Raw genomic sequence first — 19,696 nt, 5'->3', positions numbered from 1 at the left:
TTCTGAACTGACGCCACTGAAAACAAGATAAAATAACGCGCACACACACACACACACACACACACACAGACACACACACACACACATACACACACAGACACACATACACACGCACACAGGCACAGTAAACACCAACAATATTACTGAGGCAACATCAAGCAGACAGTCCAATCAGCGGAAAAACAGAGGAAGGAATATGACAACATAAATTTACTCCGCAGACAATTTATGACAATGTTTGGTTCCAGTAGAACATCCACTCTGCTCGCTGGAACACTAAAGCCCAGAGAGCCGCGCTGCCAGTACATACTTATCTTTACTGCATCAGCTACACGTCGTACACGCAACCAGGGGCGGCACAACGGTGGGGGGGGGGAGTGGGACTGGGTTACTAGGGCCCAAGGTGGAGGGGGCCTTAAGAACTCACCCAATGCCATGTGCCAAAATGGCTCCAAGGAAGATGTGACACGATTTTGTATGTTTTTCTTTACTATGCAATGAAAAAAAAATGTTTTTTTTTTATAATTTTTTTTCAGAAACAGACACAGTTGTTGTGATTCAGTGGCAAAAAGAATTTTGTCAATCAGACAAATGGTTCCAGAGATAGAGCTGTTTGAATGAAAAAAATCAAACCTCGTTCGAAGTGGAGCGGTGAATTTGAGCAGCTGTACCCTATGTGAGTGAGTGAGTGAGTGAGTGAGTGAGTGTAAACTGTGCCTGTGAGTGAGTGGTGAGTGTGCCTGGCCTGCACAAAACAGCGCCCCTCCTTTAACTAGTGTTTTGTGTGTGGCCACTCAAGGTATTGCCAGGCTACGGACACGGCCAGCCACCCAGCCACCCACCCAGCCACCCAGAGACATACCCACGGACATACCTGTTCATTGGGAGCGCTTTCACCGCTCCAAAAAGTGTCCATCCACTAGAATGGACACACATTTTCTCAATCAGCTAAACGAGGGAGCCAACACACAAACAGAGAAAACCATCTCTCTGATCTCAGGTCATTTTGACATCTTTAAAAAAAAATGAAAAAATGAAAAAAAGACGTCAAGAGACGTCATTGGCACTGAATGAGTTTTAATTATCTTATACTTTAGCTCAGGGGTCTTCAACGTTTTCAGGCCAAGGACCCCTCAGTTGAGAGAGAGATGAAGCAGGGACCCCCATAACCTGTTCATAGATTCCATATAATGGCATTGTTTGACAGCACAGTCATCAGTTTATTTTGGATTCATGTCAATTTGTGTTTTCAGATATTTAACCACTTGAACCTAGGTTTTTGGAAAAACCTATGTTTCTATGTCAGTGGTGCTCAAACCTTTTCATGTGAAGGACCCCCAAAATGATATTTATTTCGCCACGGACCTCCTATCTCAAAATATTTCGTTCCAGGGACCCCCCAGAAGCAAAATTTGAGTTACTAATGTTCGCTTAAAAAACACATTTTCATGACTTTTCAAAAATAGCAGATCCACAAACTCGCAGCGTGGCACTCGTTGCCGCGCTGTGAGCTTGTATATCTGTTATTTTTCAATAGCTAAAGTATAAAATAATGAAGGTCCCTCCACCTTGGGCCCTAGTAACTCAGTCCCACTCCCCCCCCCCCTTGTGACGCCCCTGGCATCAGCAACATATATATGCAACAAAAAAGATGCCGCTAAAAAGTGGAACGCCCTACCGAAGTCCATAAAGGAATGTAAATCCCTATCTTCCTTTAAAACTACACTGAAAAGCCACTTAAGAGGTGGCTGCTACTCACAATTGGTAAATATATATGACCTTTAATGAAAGGATAACTCCTTGAGATGTATCATCTCATTTTCGAGTCCCCGTTTCGGTCCCCATTACAAAAATACAGAAAATACAATAGACAGAACAATACAACAAGTATATCCATGCATACTTCAACGAAGACATTTTGACAAAAAAACAACAAAAGACTCTCCCGAAACTGTCCGCTCCCACCCCACCTGATCACCCACAGAATAACAGACATGCATTAATGTATCCATGAAAGCTAAATGAGCAGGACATACATGATGATGGCATGACTGAAAACAAAGCCTATCCTTACCTCCCCCATGATCTTTCTATGGTAAATACCATCTATTTTGCATTGTCTATCCCAGTGTTTCTCAAATGGGGGTACGTGTACCCCTAGGGGTACGCAGAGGAACTACAGGGGATACTTGAGAGAAAATGGGGGAAAAAAGTAGTGTTATGTTTAAAGATATAACATTGACAAACATACGTGAACGTGCTTCTCCGTAAAGCTTTAAACCAAATAAAGTACGAATTTTACTGCTACTGAATAGAAGACAGGCTACTCGCTTTTATTTTCAACATATTCATGGGTTGCATTTGTAGTCCTACACCAGCCATTTTGAGGACCAACACAGGTGTTCTGATTAACGTAGAACATTGGTTCTATGCCAATCAGACAAATTGACCACCTGTGTTGGTCCTCAATATGGCCGGTTTAGGACTACAAATGCAACCCATGAACTGACATAAAAACTGGATTTTGATGTCAGTATTTTCTAGTCAAAATGATCTTGTCGTCGATTAAAGGGGGTACTTGGATTCAGCAATCAGGAAAAGGGGGTACTGAAGCCCAAAAAGTTTGAGAACCACTGGTCTATCCTGATCTCCCCCCTGACCTTTCTATTGTAAATACCATTGATTTTTGTATTGTGTTTTTTTTACAACTGTTTTTCTGGTGATATCTGTGTTCTATCTAACTGTCTGTCATTCAATGTTATACAAGTTAAAAAAGGACCTCAATTTAAATAAGCCCATAGGCTTTCTTGGGCATTCGTCTTTTAGTTGACCTTGTACCGGTGAACTGTACCTTTTCCTAAGCAAACTTTTAATAAATTCTTCAATCAATCAAAAATCCTCCTCATGCACACTCACACGCTTGCTGCTGAAGTTCAGCCATCCCTCTCGTGTAGCCTACGTGTGATCGGTTCCTGTCTTCTCGGGAAGGAAATCTGGGCAGCATAAATCACATCACGCACATTTGCAGCTGTGTTTTGTCTGACCTATATGGCACTCCCAATCTGCGGCTGATCCTGAGCAGAGCAGAGACCATTCTCTCTGCATTGAAATTGGCCTCGCTATAAATTGATACTGCATAATTCAAGCGCAGATGAAATAGGTCACATGGATCTTTATGTTAGTGTGTGTTTGAGGGCTGAAAACCCTGGAATCCAGTCAGTGAAAATACAGTAGTGATTCCAACAACCTCGGTGGCTGAAATCCAAGTACAACATCCATGCAGTATGTGCAGTATGTGAGTTAAAAATGAATCGTTTTTGGATTGTACAAAGAGCAGTGGTGGAAAAAGTGCTCACATATTTTACTTAAGTAAAATTATCAATACTGCAAAGTAGATATACTCCAGAATTCAAAATGTACTTGAGTAAAAGTATGAAAGTGTTCATGCATCAAAATGTACTTAAAGTACCAGGGGGGCACGGTGGTTAGTGCTTCGCCTCACGGCTAGAAGGTCCTGGGTTCAATTCCCGCCGGGGGACGCTGGGGGCGTGTTCTCTCCTCCGCGTCATCACCCTAGGTGGGGATGGCGATAGGGCCTTTCTGTGTGGAGTTAGCATGTTCTCCCCGTGTCTCCTAGGATGGATGCCCTCACAAAAACATGCAGTAGTCCTGGTTTCTATACTACCTCCCCCTAGCCAGCCAGGTGCTCCCCAATTCCCCTGGCGCGGCAGGGGGAGAGCGGAAACCAGGACTACAGGTTAGGTAGTTGGCACTGGGTGAGAAAATGGGTTGCAAAACCGTGGGATAAAAAAAAAGAAAAAAAAAATGTACTTAAAGTACCAAAAGTAAAAGTACAACTACCCAGGGGGCAAAGGAAAGTGTGCTGCATTTGCCCCGACATACAAAGTTGTCCACCAGAAATATTATCTATGACCCAGTAGGATCACAACCTATATGGACAACCCGGTCAATTTGTACAACAAAGTCCAATATGGCCGCCTTTAAGTCCAATATGGCCGTGAATAGGGCAACATTTTAAACTGAGGGATATTTCCACAAAACTTCACAGGTTGATCAATGGTATACATATGAACATTTTTTGTATTGCAAGTTTCCATGAAATCCAATATGGCCGCCACAATATGGCCGCCATAATGTAAGGACCCATGCCTCTAACTTCTGAACCAGATGAGCTAGAAACGCAAACTTAGTGTCTATTTCATGGTGTCTGACCATGGGAGACTCAATGGAATAGCTAATTTTATTATTGGGTGTGTCTGGACCTTTATTGTGCATATTTACAAGATGGTGGACTCCCGAAATAGAGCTTTAACACAATTTCTACCATGATTGTTGACTGCTTTTGCAAATACAAGCAATATGAATCCATTTGCTAAGATTTATGGCACAGAAGGGACTTATACCTATATTATTCTTGAGTTTGCATGTTGTCAAAATGGCTGTAAACAAGATATTATATTTCCTGTACAATTCTACTGTATGTAGTTGTAGCAATGACTTCAGATAAAATCAGAGACCAAAACAATGTATCTTAGAAATTATTTTTTAATTAAAAAAAAAAGAACTGCCTTTTTGGGTCTTTCACACATAGACATGCACATGCTTTCCAACAACTTCAGCTTAAGGGAAATTATAATGAACACATGATTAAAACAGGCTGCATTATAATGCAAATTATTGCTATTCACTATCACTGTCATGTGTACCTATCCTGCTGCATCTTGTCTCCAGTCCTTGGCAACGACACCCCAAGTAGCATGCAATTCCCTTCTTCGCACATGAACAGTTTTTCTGGCAGCCTTTGATACAGCTACATGATATTGCCTTGTCCATTGATATAGGCCAGGCTGGCTCTGTAGATGGACAGGGGACTGCCTTCCCATCACTGAGAGACCATCCATATTCAGTGAAGCAAGGGATGTCAGGCTTCGCGATGTGTGCGGTTTTATCTATTATGGCTGCTAGAGCAGCTCTTTTCAGGTGCAGGCCAAAGGCATTTTCTGTAGGTGGCAGCAGCTTCAACAAGGTTGATCGATTATTTAGGAACTTGTACACTCTCAGCTTTGCCAGGTCAAAGTCCTCCGAATGGTCAGCTTTTGATGCATATACAGCTATTGTGAGGTCTCTAGCCTGATTCTTGACATCCTCTGAGAGGGAATAAGAGGAATTTTCACCAAACTCCTGAAGTGCAGGGAGATCTAGACCCATGCTGGTCTTGAACCATGCCTTCTTTCCAGTGAAAAAGGGATAGCTGGTGGTATCTCTGCCACTCAGGCTGTGAATAAAGGGCAGGGCACGACACTGTGCGAGTCCAAGGGCTGAGACCATGTGATGGATAGGAAGGAAGATATGCATCCTGCTCTGTTCTCACCCACAGCTCTGGAAGGTCTAGGAGGTGGGTGGCAGCATGATATAGGCACATGATGATGATGTCTGTGTCATTAGCATGGATGACAACTCTGTCAACTTTGTGAGCCTGGACACTGTAGATGGTGTGTAGAATTACCCTTGTGTCGGCCTCCTGTTGTGTTGACTCTAGTGCAGGGACATCAACAACACACCCCTCCTTGATCACCACACTCCTTGTCTCTTCTTTAAATCCTCCACTCAGGTAAAGATGGGTTGTACCAAGAGCAGACTTAAGTGTCTCATTTTGACACCATTCTTCACAGAGGAATCTTAGAAGGTTTGCTTTGTTTTCAGAGACAGCAAAAAACTCTTGAGGATCAGGAGCTGTATATTGTGCAGAGACTTCATATTCTTTTGCAGGTTTTGAATGGACATACCTGTGTTCCTGCTCAGCTGTCTTAAGACTGGGTCCACTGCCCTGCCCTTTATTCACAGCCTGAGTGGCAGAGATACCACCAGCTATCCCTTTTTCACTGGAAAGAAGGCATGGTTCAAGACCAGCATGGGTCTAGATCTCCCTGCACTTCAGGTGTTTGGTGATAATTCCTCTTATTCCCTCTCAGAGGATGTCAAGAATCAGGCTAGAGACCTCACAATAGCTGTATGCATCAAAAGCTGACCATTCGGAAGACTTTGACCTGGCAAAGCTCAGTGTACAAGTTCCTAAATAACCGATCAACCCTGTTGAAGCTGCTGCCACCTACAGAAAATGCCTTTGGCCTGCACCTGAAAAGAGCGGCTCTAGCAGCCATAATACATAAAACTGCACACATCGCGAAGCCAGACATCCCTTGCTTCACTGAATATGGATGGTCTCTCAGTGATGGGAAGGCAGTCCCCTGTCCATCTACAGAGCCAGCCTGGCCTATATCAATGGACAAGGCAATATCATGTAGCTGTATCAAAGGCTGCCAGAAAAACTGTTCATGTGCGAAGAAGGGAATTGCATGCTACTTGGGGCGTCGTTGCCAAGGACTGGAGACAAGATGCAGCAGGATAGGTACACATGACAGTGATAGTGACTAGCAATTATTTGCATTATAATGCAGCCTGTTTTAATCATGTGTTCATTATAATTTCCCTGAAGCTGAAGTTGTTGGAAAGCATGTGCATGTCTATGTGTGAAAGACCCAAAAAGGCAGTTGCATTCATTTCATTGAGATAATCTCTCTCTTTTTTTATTTATTTTTTAATTAAAAAAAAAGAAAATTCTAAGATACATTGTTTTGGTCTCTGATTTTTATCTGAAGTCATTGCTACAACTACATACAGTAGAATCGGACAGGAAATATTTTTTGCTTTGTTTAACATTGACAGTGAGATACTTGTTTGCACTAACTAGCATTGACTGCTATGGTCTCTTTTGCAAGACACTTTATGTATATATTCTTATATATTATTCGCCCCCTCTATTGATGCACCTTCTCCTTATTGGTACTGTACTGCTCTTGTCTTTGTTTTTTTCCCTCTTATCTATCTTTCTTACGTCTCTGTAACTTTGTAAATAACTGTATACTGCTGTGCTACTACTGGACAACTAAATTTCCCCCTTGGGATAATAAAGGTATCTATCTATCTATCTAAATATAATATCTCGTTTACAGCCATTTTGACAACATGCAAACTCAAGAATAATACAGGTATAAGTCCCTTCTGTGCCATAAATCTTAGCAAATGGATTCATATTGCTTGTATTTGCAAAAGCAGTCAACAATCATGGTAGAAATTATGTTAAAGCTCTATTTTGGGAGTCCACCATCTTGCAAATATGCACAATAAAGGTCCAGACACACCCAATAATAAAATTAGCTATTCCATTGAGTCTCCCATGGTCAGACACCATGAAATAGACACCAAGTTTGCGTTTAGCTCATCTGGTTCAGAAGTTAGAGGCAAAACCTATTTTCTGGGTCCTTACATTATGGCGGCCATATTGTGGCGGCCATATTGGATTTCATGGAAACTTGCAATACAAAAAATGTTCATATGTATACCATTGATCAACCTGTGAAGTTTCGTGGAAATATCCCTCAGTTTAAAATTTTGCCCTATTCATGGCCATATTGGACTTAAAGGCGGCCATATTGGACTTTGTTGTACAAATTGGCCGGGTTGTCCATATAGGTTGTGATCCTACTGGGTCATAGATAATATTTCTGGTGGACAACTTTGTATGTCGGGGCAAATGCAGGTTTCCTAAAAAAAGGCTGGTTTGCCCCCTGGGTAAACATGTTTGAAAATAGCAGATCTACAAGCTCACAACGCGTCGCGATGCTTGTAGATCGGCTATTTTCAAATAGCCTAGGTATAAAATAGGGCTAAAGTGGATTGATGTACATTTTATTATATAGTTATTTATATCTGTAAAGTAATTAGTAACTAAAGTTTTCAAATAATCGTAGTGGAGTAAGGGTGCCCTCACACCAAAATACCTAGAGTGGAATCCGCCAATGCCTTTCAATGAGAATGGAGCGTTTTTTGCAGAAATCCTCTACTGGCAAAAAAATGCTCCATTCTCATTGAAATGCATTGGCGGATTCCACTCTAGGTATTTTGGTGTGAGGGCACCCTAAAAGTACAATATTTGGATCCGAGATGTAGTGGAGTAGAAGTAAAAGTATTGGAAATTGGAAAAAACTCAAGTAATACCTCAGAATTGTTACTTTACATCACTGACAAAGAGTAGCAGTACTGAAAACGTATCTCTCAGTCCTTCGTCTGGAAACGCTCACTCAAACCCCTACACCTGATACAGGATGCCGCCAGCAGCACACTTTGCTCTTCAACCTCCCCACATTCTCACGTCTCTCTCCCACCTTCAGCGTTCTCACGTCTCTCTCCCACCTTCAGCGTTCTCACGTCTCTCTCCCACCTTCAGCGTTCTCACGTCTCTCTCCCACCTTCAGCGTTCGTGCCTTCGCTCTGGCATCCTGCCTCGCTACCTGCATCCAATTCACAACAACACAGGTGAGGCCCTTACAGAGCAATCACAGGCATGGATGGCACGGCACACACTGCCCCTCGGGGCGTGATTCACACCTAAACGGCACACACTGCCCCTCGGGGCGTGATTCACACCTAACAGCCCCTTCCTGCACACTTAGATCAGCTAACACAGGACACCTGTCTCCCTAAAAACACCCTGGCCAAGGAAAGGTCCAGGCCTGTTGGACTCTTCTCCCTCCTGACACCTATACCCTTGGTGTTTCCCCTGTACATTTATTTTCTTCAGTTTTACTTCTTAGTCCAGGCGTTTCGGGCAGTATTTTGATGTAATTGTGCACTTTATGAAAGAAGCATGACATTTGGCACGCAGTTAGAACATGCCATATGGAACATTTTTGGCTATAGGGGCATCGCAGATTTGTCTTGGGAAACTTGTGGGAGCCAATTAAAGTTGGGCTCTCATAGACTTTACTATAGAGTAAAATAAGACAAAAAATACATATGCTTTAAGTAGCGTGTAAGGGGTCAAACTAGGTTTTTGGGGATTCTGAATCCAATGCAAACATTTGTTTTGCAGGAAAAACATTCCTTGGGCTAAAAACGGACCCCATAAAACTATGGTTTAGTGATGAGTCATCACTTTTCAAAGTTTTGTGGCGGCCGTTTCTCGGAAAGGAATGTTTTTCGTGCAAAACAAATGCTTGCATTGGATTCAGAATCCCGAATAACACCTAGTTTGACCCCTCACATCCTACTTAAAGCATATTTATTTTTTGTATTATTTGACTCTATAGTAATGTCTATGAGAGCAACTTTGATTGGCTCCCACAAGTTTCCCAAGACAAATCTGCGATGCCCCTATAGCCAAAAATGTTCCATATGGCATGTTCTAACTGCGTGCCAAATTTCATGCTTCTTTCATAAAGTGCACGATGTTTGCCTGAAACGCTCGGACTATCTCCCATTCCTTCGGTTGCACTCACAATAAACAATATCCAATATCCAAACAAAACATGGATTCGGACAAAGTTACACCGACGAAACCTATCAACACATACTCTGCCATATGTCAAAATCGTCAGACTGCCAGACTTTCCTTACCTTTTAACGTGCACGATGGTGCACGGATTATGTGAGCGGATCATGCACCACGCGTGTGCACAAAAAAAAAAAAAAAGATCTGCTTGGAAATCCGACCAGGCATTGATGAGATAGAGGCCATAATGTTTTGCTCACACTAAACAAACATGGCCGCCAAGGTTGAAACATCGAGTAGTTCCAGGGTCGAACATGCATTTAACTTTATTTTACAACTCAGGAACGACCAGAGAAAGAGTTAAGAGTGAATTAAGAGTTACAATCTATTTAGGTTTGTTTCGCGGGGGGAAAACAGACCTGCACCGCATGACTTAACTTCCTTTAAACGCAGCCAGGGACGTGCTGGGCCCCTGATTCAGCCCGGGAAAAAGAGTTGGAGGGGCCCTCATTGCGCGCTATAGAGAGAGATCTCTCTATAGCACTGCTGCTGCTACTCAAAGATTTGCCATTTCAGATCATGACAAGTGACAAGCCAGTGGGCCAATTACTGTACATGAGTTATATTTCGTCGTTGTCGGGTGGAAACCTTGTATATGTCCAAAACAATTTGTTTTGTATTTATCATTTAAAAAATAATTTAAACTAGTGAAAACAGCCGATCTACAAGCACACAACGCCTCGCACCGCGAGGCGTTGTGTGCTTGTAGATCTGCTGTTTTCACTACTTTTGTGCAACAGCCTTGTATGATGAAGCAGGGCTTTGCTTTGCGAAAAAATGTATACATTTGAAACTTGGAGATATGAGGTTTCTGCCCGACAGTGACGATTTACTTTGTTGGCCGCCCAGCCCCCAAAATGGAACGAAGGCCGACATTTTATTTTTATTTTTTTCCTAATGGCCGGCCTGGAATGAACCGGCCGTTCGGGAGTTGTTCCGCTTTTCCCAATGGCCAGCGCGTCCCTGAACGCAGCACTTCGCAGGTCTCGGCCAGCGTGCCTGGCACCCAAACAGACTCAGCAAGGACTGCAGACTCACTCCCCAATTTACGTGTTATTTTGATTCATTTTCAATAGCATTTTGTTTGATGGTATCCTAGAACCGTAGCACTACATAGCCTTCTTTGCAATACTTACATTATATTTGACCTAGGGATGCCCCGATCAGGGTTTTTTTGCTCCCGATCCGATACCGATCAAATATTATTGCTTCCGATTCGATCCTGATCTTTCCCGATCCGATCTTTTGGCAAGGCATTAAAAAAAAAAATCTATTCATTCTATCTCAACAAATTAAAAACAAAGCTTATGAGTAGTGTATAGTGATATAGGCCTACTAGTGCAGTGTTTCTCAATCATTGTGCAGGGGACCTTTGGTGTGGCCTTTGAAATTTGGCAGTGAAGTCACGATTTAAGGACTTTAAAAACCTGTTTAATACCTCAAAAAATAAAATAAAATAGACCATTACAGCATCAAAAATAATCAACAAACTATATAAAAACTGGTAAAACATTGGCCATTTTTAAAGTTGAAACAAAATAAGTTAAGAACCAATTAACCAGTCTGCTTAGTTGACAGTGCAGAGAGACATAATTGCCTTCCTTTGATCCATTAGAAGGGGCCAATTACTACTTATTGGCATCAGCTGCCAGCTGGACAGAGTCTGACACAATCACCTTCCCTCTGCAGTGCTCTGTCTGTCTCATTTCTCCAAAAGCAAAAGCCCTTGAATATGATTGAAAATGATTAAGGATTACTGTGATTATGGTAAGCTTACATTTCATATCGCATTCACCTTACCTGTAACTTTCAGTACTCCCAGAAAATATTTTTTTGAAAAAAAAAAAAAAAAAAAAAAAACTTTTTTTTTTTTTCGATATTTTTTTCCCGATCTCCGATCTTATAAAAACGGCCATATCGGCGGCCGATCCGATCACGTGATCGGGCATCCCTAATTTGACCCCTAGGGTTCATGCATTTTACTCTAGACGGAGCATTCAATAATCGTTTAGGCTTTTAGTAGAGTCTTAGTCTCTGTTGCCTCCGCGATTTTAGCAAATGCTCCCGGCATATAGTCTGGCAAACTGAAGAAGAAACAATGAGTGCGAGATAAAGCGGATGTGACGCAACCGCTCCCTTGGTGCAGTAACAATAACATGTCCTACTGGAAGCATTATGTCTCCTTTCAACATTTCTGGGGGCTTTATTTCGTCTTTCTCTGGTGTTATTGGTGTCACCTCCATGATGTTTTCAAATGTTTTCTTAAACTATACACTCATAACAATAATAGGCAGCTCGAATGACTCTGTCTGTGCGAGTGTGCTTCTGTTATGTTTCCAATGGGACTACAGTTCAGTGCAGCAGCGGCTACTTCCGATACTCGCCGTTCGGGAGCTGCCGTTCCAGACTCTATATAGCATTCGGAGATTGTGGAATAGTTGTCTGGCTACGCGAGACTAGTAGAGTCTTACAGTCGGGACAGTTACATTATTGAACCTATTGTGGAGGGAAAGGACTAGGGGGGCCTAGTAAACAAAGTCAACAAAGTATATAGGTTTTAAGTGGTTAAACACACACTGGGTCTTAAGCAACACAGTGAGCGCTGGGTAATGATGACAGAATCTCTCAGCGCCACAGAGAGAGCAGCAGTAGCATGGTGTTATCTGGGGGGGGGGGGGGTCACACCCCTGCTGATGTCACTGTGTTTGTGTTATGCTGCTGAGGAGACCCATGTTGTGCTGCTAAACAGACACAACAGCAGGATAACATCGTTGTTGTCGGGTGAAAACCTTGTGTGTCCGAAACCGTTCGTTTTGTATTCATCATTTTAAAAATGATTTAAAATAGTGAAAATAGCTGATCTACAAGCACACAACGCCTTGCATCGCTTGCAGATCTGCTCTTTTCACCAGTTTTGTGCGACAGTCTTGTATGATGAAGCAGGTTTTTGAGCGGTGGTCACACCGTCTCCATAGCGTGGCCGTGTGTGTAGGTATGTTTGTTTGTGTGTGTGTATGTATGTATGTATGTATGTGGGTGGGTCTGTATGTAGCCTCAAGTGGTGTAGTACCTTTTCTGGCCACACATTTTAAGGGAGGGGCGCTGTTGTTCAGGCCAGGCCAGAACAGGCAAGGCACACTCACACTCACACACACACACGCACGCACGCACGCACGCACACACACACACACACACACACACACACACACACACACACACACACACACACACGCGTGCACAGACTCCACCGCTCAGTTCACACGGGTGTGATTTTACTTTAAGGGGGAAAAAAAGGTACAAATTAGAAAGTTGGAGATACGAGGTTTCTGCCCCGCAGTGACGAAGTGATGCAATGGCTGTGGAACAAAACGGTACAAATTAAAGAATCCAACAAATATAATAATGACAGATGACAACTTTTTTTTATTAGCGAAGAAAATTGCAATCAGTTTTACAAGCCCACAAACTAGACTGGAACTCTGGACTAAAATCTTTGCGACCCGAGATGGAATTCTTTCAGCCCCCTTTCCCCTCTGCCTCCAGATGCCTTGCCTGTTGCCTGGTTAACTAAAGGGGAAATAAATGAATAAGTAAATAAATAAAAAGGAACTTTGGGTTATAATCTCTGATCACAGTGGTTAGCCCAGGAGTTGGACGCAGTCTAATTCTTTCTGGATCGAAAATCTTGAAAGTGTTCGCGGCCCACGCATCATAAAAATAAATAAATCCATGAGCTTTTTGTTTTATATTATTGTTTAAAAAAATATTAAAAGGTTACACACACCAAGGCCCGCCTCCACTCTATCCTGATTGGAGGAAGGCTGTCACCTACGGGGAAAACTGAACGCACAGCTGACCTGTTCTCTGATGGAGAACAGTGGTATTCAAGCTTTCTTTGACCCACGTCAGCCCTTTAAATACTAGCCTTTTCATCCACGGCAGTCTTTAGTATCTTATATCATATTATGCTTCATAAATATACACACCTTTCACCTGAGATACCGGAGAAATATCTGTTTCCATCAGAACTGACTGAAAATAACGTTATACTTGATGTTTAACCACTTGAACCCCAGCATCCTTATCCGTTCACAACGCATCACTAGCTTGAAGATCTACTTTTTTTGGTGAGATAGAGGTAGATGGAAAAAGGACTCACCAAGTACAGTGCAAATCAAGTATAGAGGGTCCAACTGAAGTTTAACTGAAGTGATATTGATGCGTTCCAAATGTTATCAGAGTATTCTGATGCACCCTGTGGTATACGCACAGCAGACCTGTTCCGGTCCCAGTGCTGGGAGGGAACGCTCTCAGCTCCCCATCCAATCAGGAGACAGACACACTGGTCCCAGTGCTGGGATGGAACGATCTCAGCTCCCCATCCAATCAGGAGACAGACACACCGGTCCCAGTGCTGGGATGGAACGCTCTCAGCTCCCCATCCAATCAGGAGACAGACACACCGGTCCCAGTGTTGGGATGGAACGCTCTCAGCTCCCCATCCAGGGTCCCAGTCAGCAGCTGCAAGAGAACACACAGGAAAAAGAAGGGCTTTTAATACGTAAATACCTGAACTGCTAAAGCGCAATGCGCGATCCTCCCAAAGTATTCTGAGGCCTCGATTACACATGAAAACGTGTGTCCCTGTCCCGGCGGGCAGAGCAGCGTCCAATTCATTACTTAGGTAGTCCCCCTAGGAATCCACGATTCCGCGATCACAGAAGTTATCGCGGAATTCTCGACCACCCGCGGATTTCTCGTCCGTTCGCGGACTTTTCTGACGGCCGCGGAGTAACAGTCGCGAGTGGCAGCAGAGCGGCGGGAGTAGTTATTACTACTATTATAAAACGATTTGTACATGGTTTGGCCAGTGGCCACCTCATACAGAGCCTGGGGGAATAGCTTAGCTTCCCTCCTGCTAGCACTAATGCTGAATGGTCCAGTCCCACATTCGTTCCTGACAGAAACCGTGTCCTGAACTATAGTTCCTCTCTATGCCTCTATGGTCCTGGCAATAACAATGCGAATGCAGAAGAGAATAAATAAATATTACACCAATACTAGGTAGTAGGTAGGCTATCCTCTAAAATGTGGTTACTATGGGCATGGTTTGGATGACAATATAGTCTTTGCAACAGAAAGTAATTATTAAAAACAATAGCAATTAAAAAATAATAGATATAATATTAGATTTTTATTCTCAAAAATGATTATTCGATTATTCTAACCACTAATTACAATTAATTGTAGCTATTTCATGAAGGGTTTTACTTGATTTTTAGAACTATAGAATTTGTAGCTTCATAACTGGTCATTTTAGGTTGTTATGTCCACAGAATCAAGAAATGTTCTCCGCAGAATTCCGCAGAATCAGGATTGTTCTCCGCGGAATCAAGACTTTTTCTCTGCTGATTCCTGGGGGGACTACTTAGGCTGCATTAACACTAAAGAGTGATATATCCTCTCCTTGTTCTTTGAGAATGAGGGGGGAGGGTGTCGTCCAATTAATTCTCTATGGAAGTCAAATGGTTTCATGCCTCTTCCAAGCCTCTTGGCTTGAATCAAGCTTGATCCAAGCCACTTCCATAGAGAATGAATTGGACATCTCCTTGTCCATTCCCAATGGACAAGGAGAGGGTATATGACTTTACTGTTTGTAGGAAGCCCAGGTCAAGTTTTTTTGCAGAAGCAAGCTTTGCCTCTAGCTTGCCTTAAGGCTGCTCTTAATGCAATAGGCAACCAAAACCATTTGACTTTCATAGGGAATGAATTGGATGCTGCTCTACCCCCTGCCTCCCCCCAGGGCAAGCACAGGGCACATGCTTTTAATGTGTAATTCTGGCCTGAAAGGGAGGCGATATAACAACACATTGACGTCACTCAGAACTTCTGATGGCCGGGTGCTCTCTGAGCTTCTTCTCTGAACTCTTGCACAGAGAGCTCGTCCGAAACGACATTTTTCTCAAACGTTGGAAGGAGCACCTCAAGCCTCCCTATTCTGGGCGGAAACATCCTTGTGTTGAGAGCTTGTAGATTGGCTATTTTTCGTCAAAGACATTTGTTGTAGACTAGAGGGGAAAAAAAGAACGGAACAAGTACAGAACAGACAACTAATCAACTAATTATATGTTTGCTTTTTAGAGCATTGATCCCCAGCCTGTTTTAATTTCAAGGACCCCCAGTTTGATATGGGTCTATTATTGTCAAAAAGACAATCCAAATAAGTGCTTAAGAGGTTAACTTCATGGATTCCATGAGACTTCATATGGCCTGTCTGTGACATCAGTCATCCATCAGTCATCCATCACATCAGTCACACAGTATTTGGTCAAAGTTTCAGCCAAATCCGATCTCCAATGACTTCCTATAAAAAGTAAAATATTTCAAAAAGTATAAAACTCAGTAGGAGCGAGATCATTTAGCGACCTACAACCGGGTCGCGACGTGGTCGGTAGTTTTCAGCGACCGGGTCGCTAAATCGAGCGACCGGGTCGCTAAATCACCGACCGCGCCGCTAAATCGACCGACCCGGTCGCTAAATCTACCGACCTGCCTGCAGTTTTAGGTCGGTAGATTTAGCGACCCGGTCGGAAGATTTTGCGCCCCAGTCGGTCGATTTAGCGACCCGGTCGCTCGCTTTAGCGACGCGGTCGGTGATTTAGCGACGCGGTCGGTGATTTAGCGACCCGGTCGGGAGGTTGCGTGGCAGGTTAGCCTAACTGAGGTAACGGTCGGGAGGTTGCGTGGCAGGTTAGCCTAACTGAGGTAAGGTTACTGAGGTTAGGTTTAGGGTTAGGGTTAGTAGGTCGGTGGAAGCGACCACCGGTCGGTGGATTTACCTACCCGGTCGCTGGATTAGCGTCCCAGTCGGTGGAATTAGCGTCCCGGTCGATGGAATTAGCGTCCCAGTCGGTCGATTTAGCGACCCGGTCGCTCGCTTTAGTGCCGCGGTCGGTGATATAGCGACCCGGTCGCTCCATTTAGCGACCCGGTCGCTGGCTTTAGTGCCGCGGTCGGTGATTTAGCGACCCGGTCGCTCCATTTAGCGACCCGGTCGCTCGATTTTGCGACCCGGTCGCTGAAAACTACCGACCACGTCGCGACCCGGTTGTAGGTCGCTAAATGATCTCGCCCTCTCTCATAAAACTTATGAGAAAGATATTCAGGGATTTACAAGAACCTTGGCCCTGATCGGTCCAGTGGTTTGTAGACTAGGTCAGTTTTCCAAAAATCCTAACCCTGAAGGAAAATCGTGTTAATTTATGACATTTTTTATGACGTTTTTTTTTAGGGGTATTAAGGTGTACTGGATCTATGGTACCCAAACTGGCGTCCTTCGGGGTCGACATAGTGGCCAAATCCAATGTGGCTGCCCCCTGAAAACTGTTTTTGAAAACCTTTGAACCAGATGATCTACAGTACAAATGCAGTCTTGGTGTTTATTTCAGGTTGTTTGACAATTTAGAAACATTTTGGAATACTTATCTTTATGATCGGGTGTGTCTGGACACCTAATTTGCATAAGCCCAAGATGGCGGCTATATGAAAATGCCACAAGATCATAGCTTCAATCCTTGGCATCTCTAACTCAGCGTATGAGTAGCATGACTTGGGTCTGGCAAAGCTGTTTGGTAATACTAGTACTGATAGCTGATAGTAGGTGTTGCGCTCCAATTCAGCAATCAATCTCCCAGCAGGGGAGCACATTGGAATGGGTATAGACTCCTGGCTGGTACTGATAATAAGCCATTCTGGCCTACTTACTTACATACTACTTACCCAGTGAGCATACTGAGCAATAGTTGTCTAATCAATGTATAGAAATGAATGTTTTCTAGACGTCTGAGCTTAGAATAGACGTTGATTAGACGTTATTTATATATCTACAGATCCATCTCATAACATTTGAATATTGAGTAAAAAAGCATGGCAGATGCCCTAGCCTAGCACACACAATCATAACTGACTTCGGAAACTTCCCACTGGACTTTAAGCAACTCTGACTTCAGAAGGTTGGCATTTCTCTATTATAAATCCTTGTTTTGACTGGTGTTGTGTAATATTGTAATATTTTGAAAAAAATGACTTTTGATAGTCCAATGTATCTAGAACATATGGAAGCTTCAAGAAATATATGAACGTTTCAAGAATATTAACTTTTACACAATGTTAATTTTTTTTAGATTGATCTGTATATGTGTCCCAATCTCCCCAGGAGCCAGTCATTGCAATTTTTTTCATTTTCATTTTTTCATTTCATTTGAAAGCTGGGGATCATAGCTACAAAATGATATATTGGTTGTGGAGATTGACCCAACAGTTTTGAAGATATGGCTTATAGAATGATGCCATGCTGAAATAGGACTTTTGAGATATTCAAGTTTTAAATAAATTTCTAACCTGCAATGACCTGACTCCGCCACATGGGGAGCAATCTTCAATTCAATCTTCAATTCAAAGAAGCTTTATTGGCATGAGAACACAAACGTTTACACAGTGGTGGAAAAAGTACCAACATTTTATAATAAAGTAAAGTATCAATTCTGCAATGTAGAATCACTCTGTTACAAGTAAAAGTCCAGAATAAAAAATGTACTTGAGTAAAAGTACAAAAGTATTGGTATCCAAATGTACTTAAAGTACCAAAAGTAAAAGTACAAAATGTTTGAAAATAGCAGATCTACAAGCTCACAACGCGTTGCACAGCAATGCGTTGTGAGCTTGTAGATCGTCTATTTTCAAATAGCCTTGGTATAACATAGGGCTAAAGTGGTTTATGTATGTTTTAAACTTTAGTTATTGCTCTCTAAAAAGATAATGCCACAACAGCATCTCAAGCATTATTGGGCTAAATGTAAAGACGCTACAGTGCGCCAACCGTGAAGCAGTTTAACCAATTTGCTACATACGTCTACACAAACGGTCAGATTACAAAGATAAATTGCTTAGTGAAGGCTCACAGATGTCACCATAGGGTACGCTCCAGCAGAATGTCCCGTAATGATCGTATTATTTAATGAGGAGCATTTTAATCCGATCGGTCGTCGTTTCCTTAAAAAGGTATTAATGTATCTAAGTGCAGTACACCTCGCAACCGATGGGGTCGCATGGCTGAAAAACAACAGAAAATGGCATCTGATCGGATTAAAATGCAGTTTATTAAACAATACGAAAGATACGGGTAATTCTGCTTGAGCGTACCATACTGTGACATCTGTGAGACTTCAGTAAGCACGTTATCTTTGAAATATGAAGGTTTTTGTAGACGTACGTAGCAAATAGGATTAGCTGCTCAACACGAGGTTGAAGTGAATTTATGACGTGTGCAACAGGGCTAACTGTGCTAAATGTAGCATAATCAGTGGTTGTGTAACTTCAGTCAGAAGGATTATTTAACCTGATAATAAAACACAATCTACAGGCTTAACCGCCTCGCGTTGTGAGCTTGTAGAAGAGAGCAACAATAGAGTTGGGTCACGTTTTATTTGTTTATAGCCTGCAGCTAGCGCTAGCTAACGCTAGCTAGCGTTAGCCGTTAGCCGTTAGCCACTCATAGCCAGTCAACCAGAATAGTCTACTCTAAAGTCAACTTTCCGACGGCGAGTGAACGATTGCATTCCATCCATGTTTTCTTGGCTGTCAATTTATTGTCCAAAAAAACAAACACCCTGAACGTTAGAATTAGATAGTTTAGGACGACGCTGATCTATTCAATGCTAAGCTAACTCAGTGACAAAGGAAGCTTCCGCACCGGAGCTTCACAGAAGACAAACGCATACGTCACAGACGCCTCCAGGCAGGAACGGATCATTTCACCAGCGTAGAAGAAGAAACAGCGGAAGAACGGCGGAAGAATAATAAATAATAATAATACACAAAATCATACATTACGTGGTTAATAATTGTTCATTTGGAACACACGTGGCATTAAATTAATGGGATAAATACTGTGGGTTGCTTCGCTAAGTAATGGAGTCCCGATATTACCGCATTTGGCTACAAACGGCTAACAAAGGCTGGCTAGTTAGCATTTTAGCTAATATAAACTGGGAGGACTAACAGAATTATGTACCGATCTCTCACATTAATTAAAAAAAGTCTTATTTACATGCAGAGTTAAGCTCTGGCGTTTAAGTGAAATGTAGCCTAGATATTATGAGATGCTGTTGTGGCATAAAAAAAAAAGAGCAAAAAAAAAAAAAAAAATCATTTTGGCTACAGGGAATAATGACAGTCCCCGAGATGACTAGCTGCTGGGGGTGCTGGGACACATATACAGACGTC

The 19,696-nt window shown here is 42.6% G+C and overlaps 2 protein-coding genes across 2 annotated transcripts in view; both read right to left on the bottom strand.

Annotated features, from left to right (window-relative positions):
• The window catches only part of thbs2a (thrombospondin 2a), a gene marked incomplete at both ends in the record, with an annotated part of 100,690 nt that extends 97,749 nt beyond the window's left edge, over positions 1 to 2,941 (bottom strand). Inside the window, one exon of the mRNA XM_080740096.1 lies at positions 2,917 to 2,941. Within this exon, the coding sequence (XP_080596222.1) occupies positions 2,917 to 2,941 (25 nt within the window). The remainder of the gene's footprint in view (positions 1 to 2,916) is intronic.
• Positions 2,942 to 13,858: 10,917 nt separating this feature from the next.
• Positions 13,859 to 19,696, bottom strand: part of wdr27 (WD repeat domain 27) — a gene marked incomplete at both ends in the record, with an annotated part of 197,280 nt that continues 191,442 nt past the window's right edge. Inside the window, one exon of the mRNA XM_080740095.1 lies at positions 13,859 to 13,933. Within this exon, the coding sequence (XP_080596221.1) occupies positions 13,859 to 13,933 (75 nt within the window). The remainder of the gene's footprint in view (positions 13,934 to 19,696) is intronic.

Source organism: Nannobrachium achirus (assembly GCF_963921795.1).
Source record: "Nannobrachium achirus genome assembly, chromosome: 13".
Lineage (NCBI taxonomy): Eukaryota > Metazoa > Chordata > Actinopteri > Myctophiformes > Myctophidae > Nannobrachium > Nannobrachium achirus.
The sequence above is the reverse complement of the archived record's forward strand: the minus strand, read 5'-3'. Positions and strand labels throughout refer to the sequence as shown.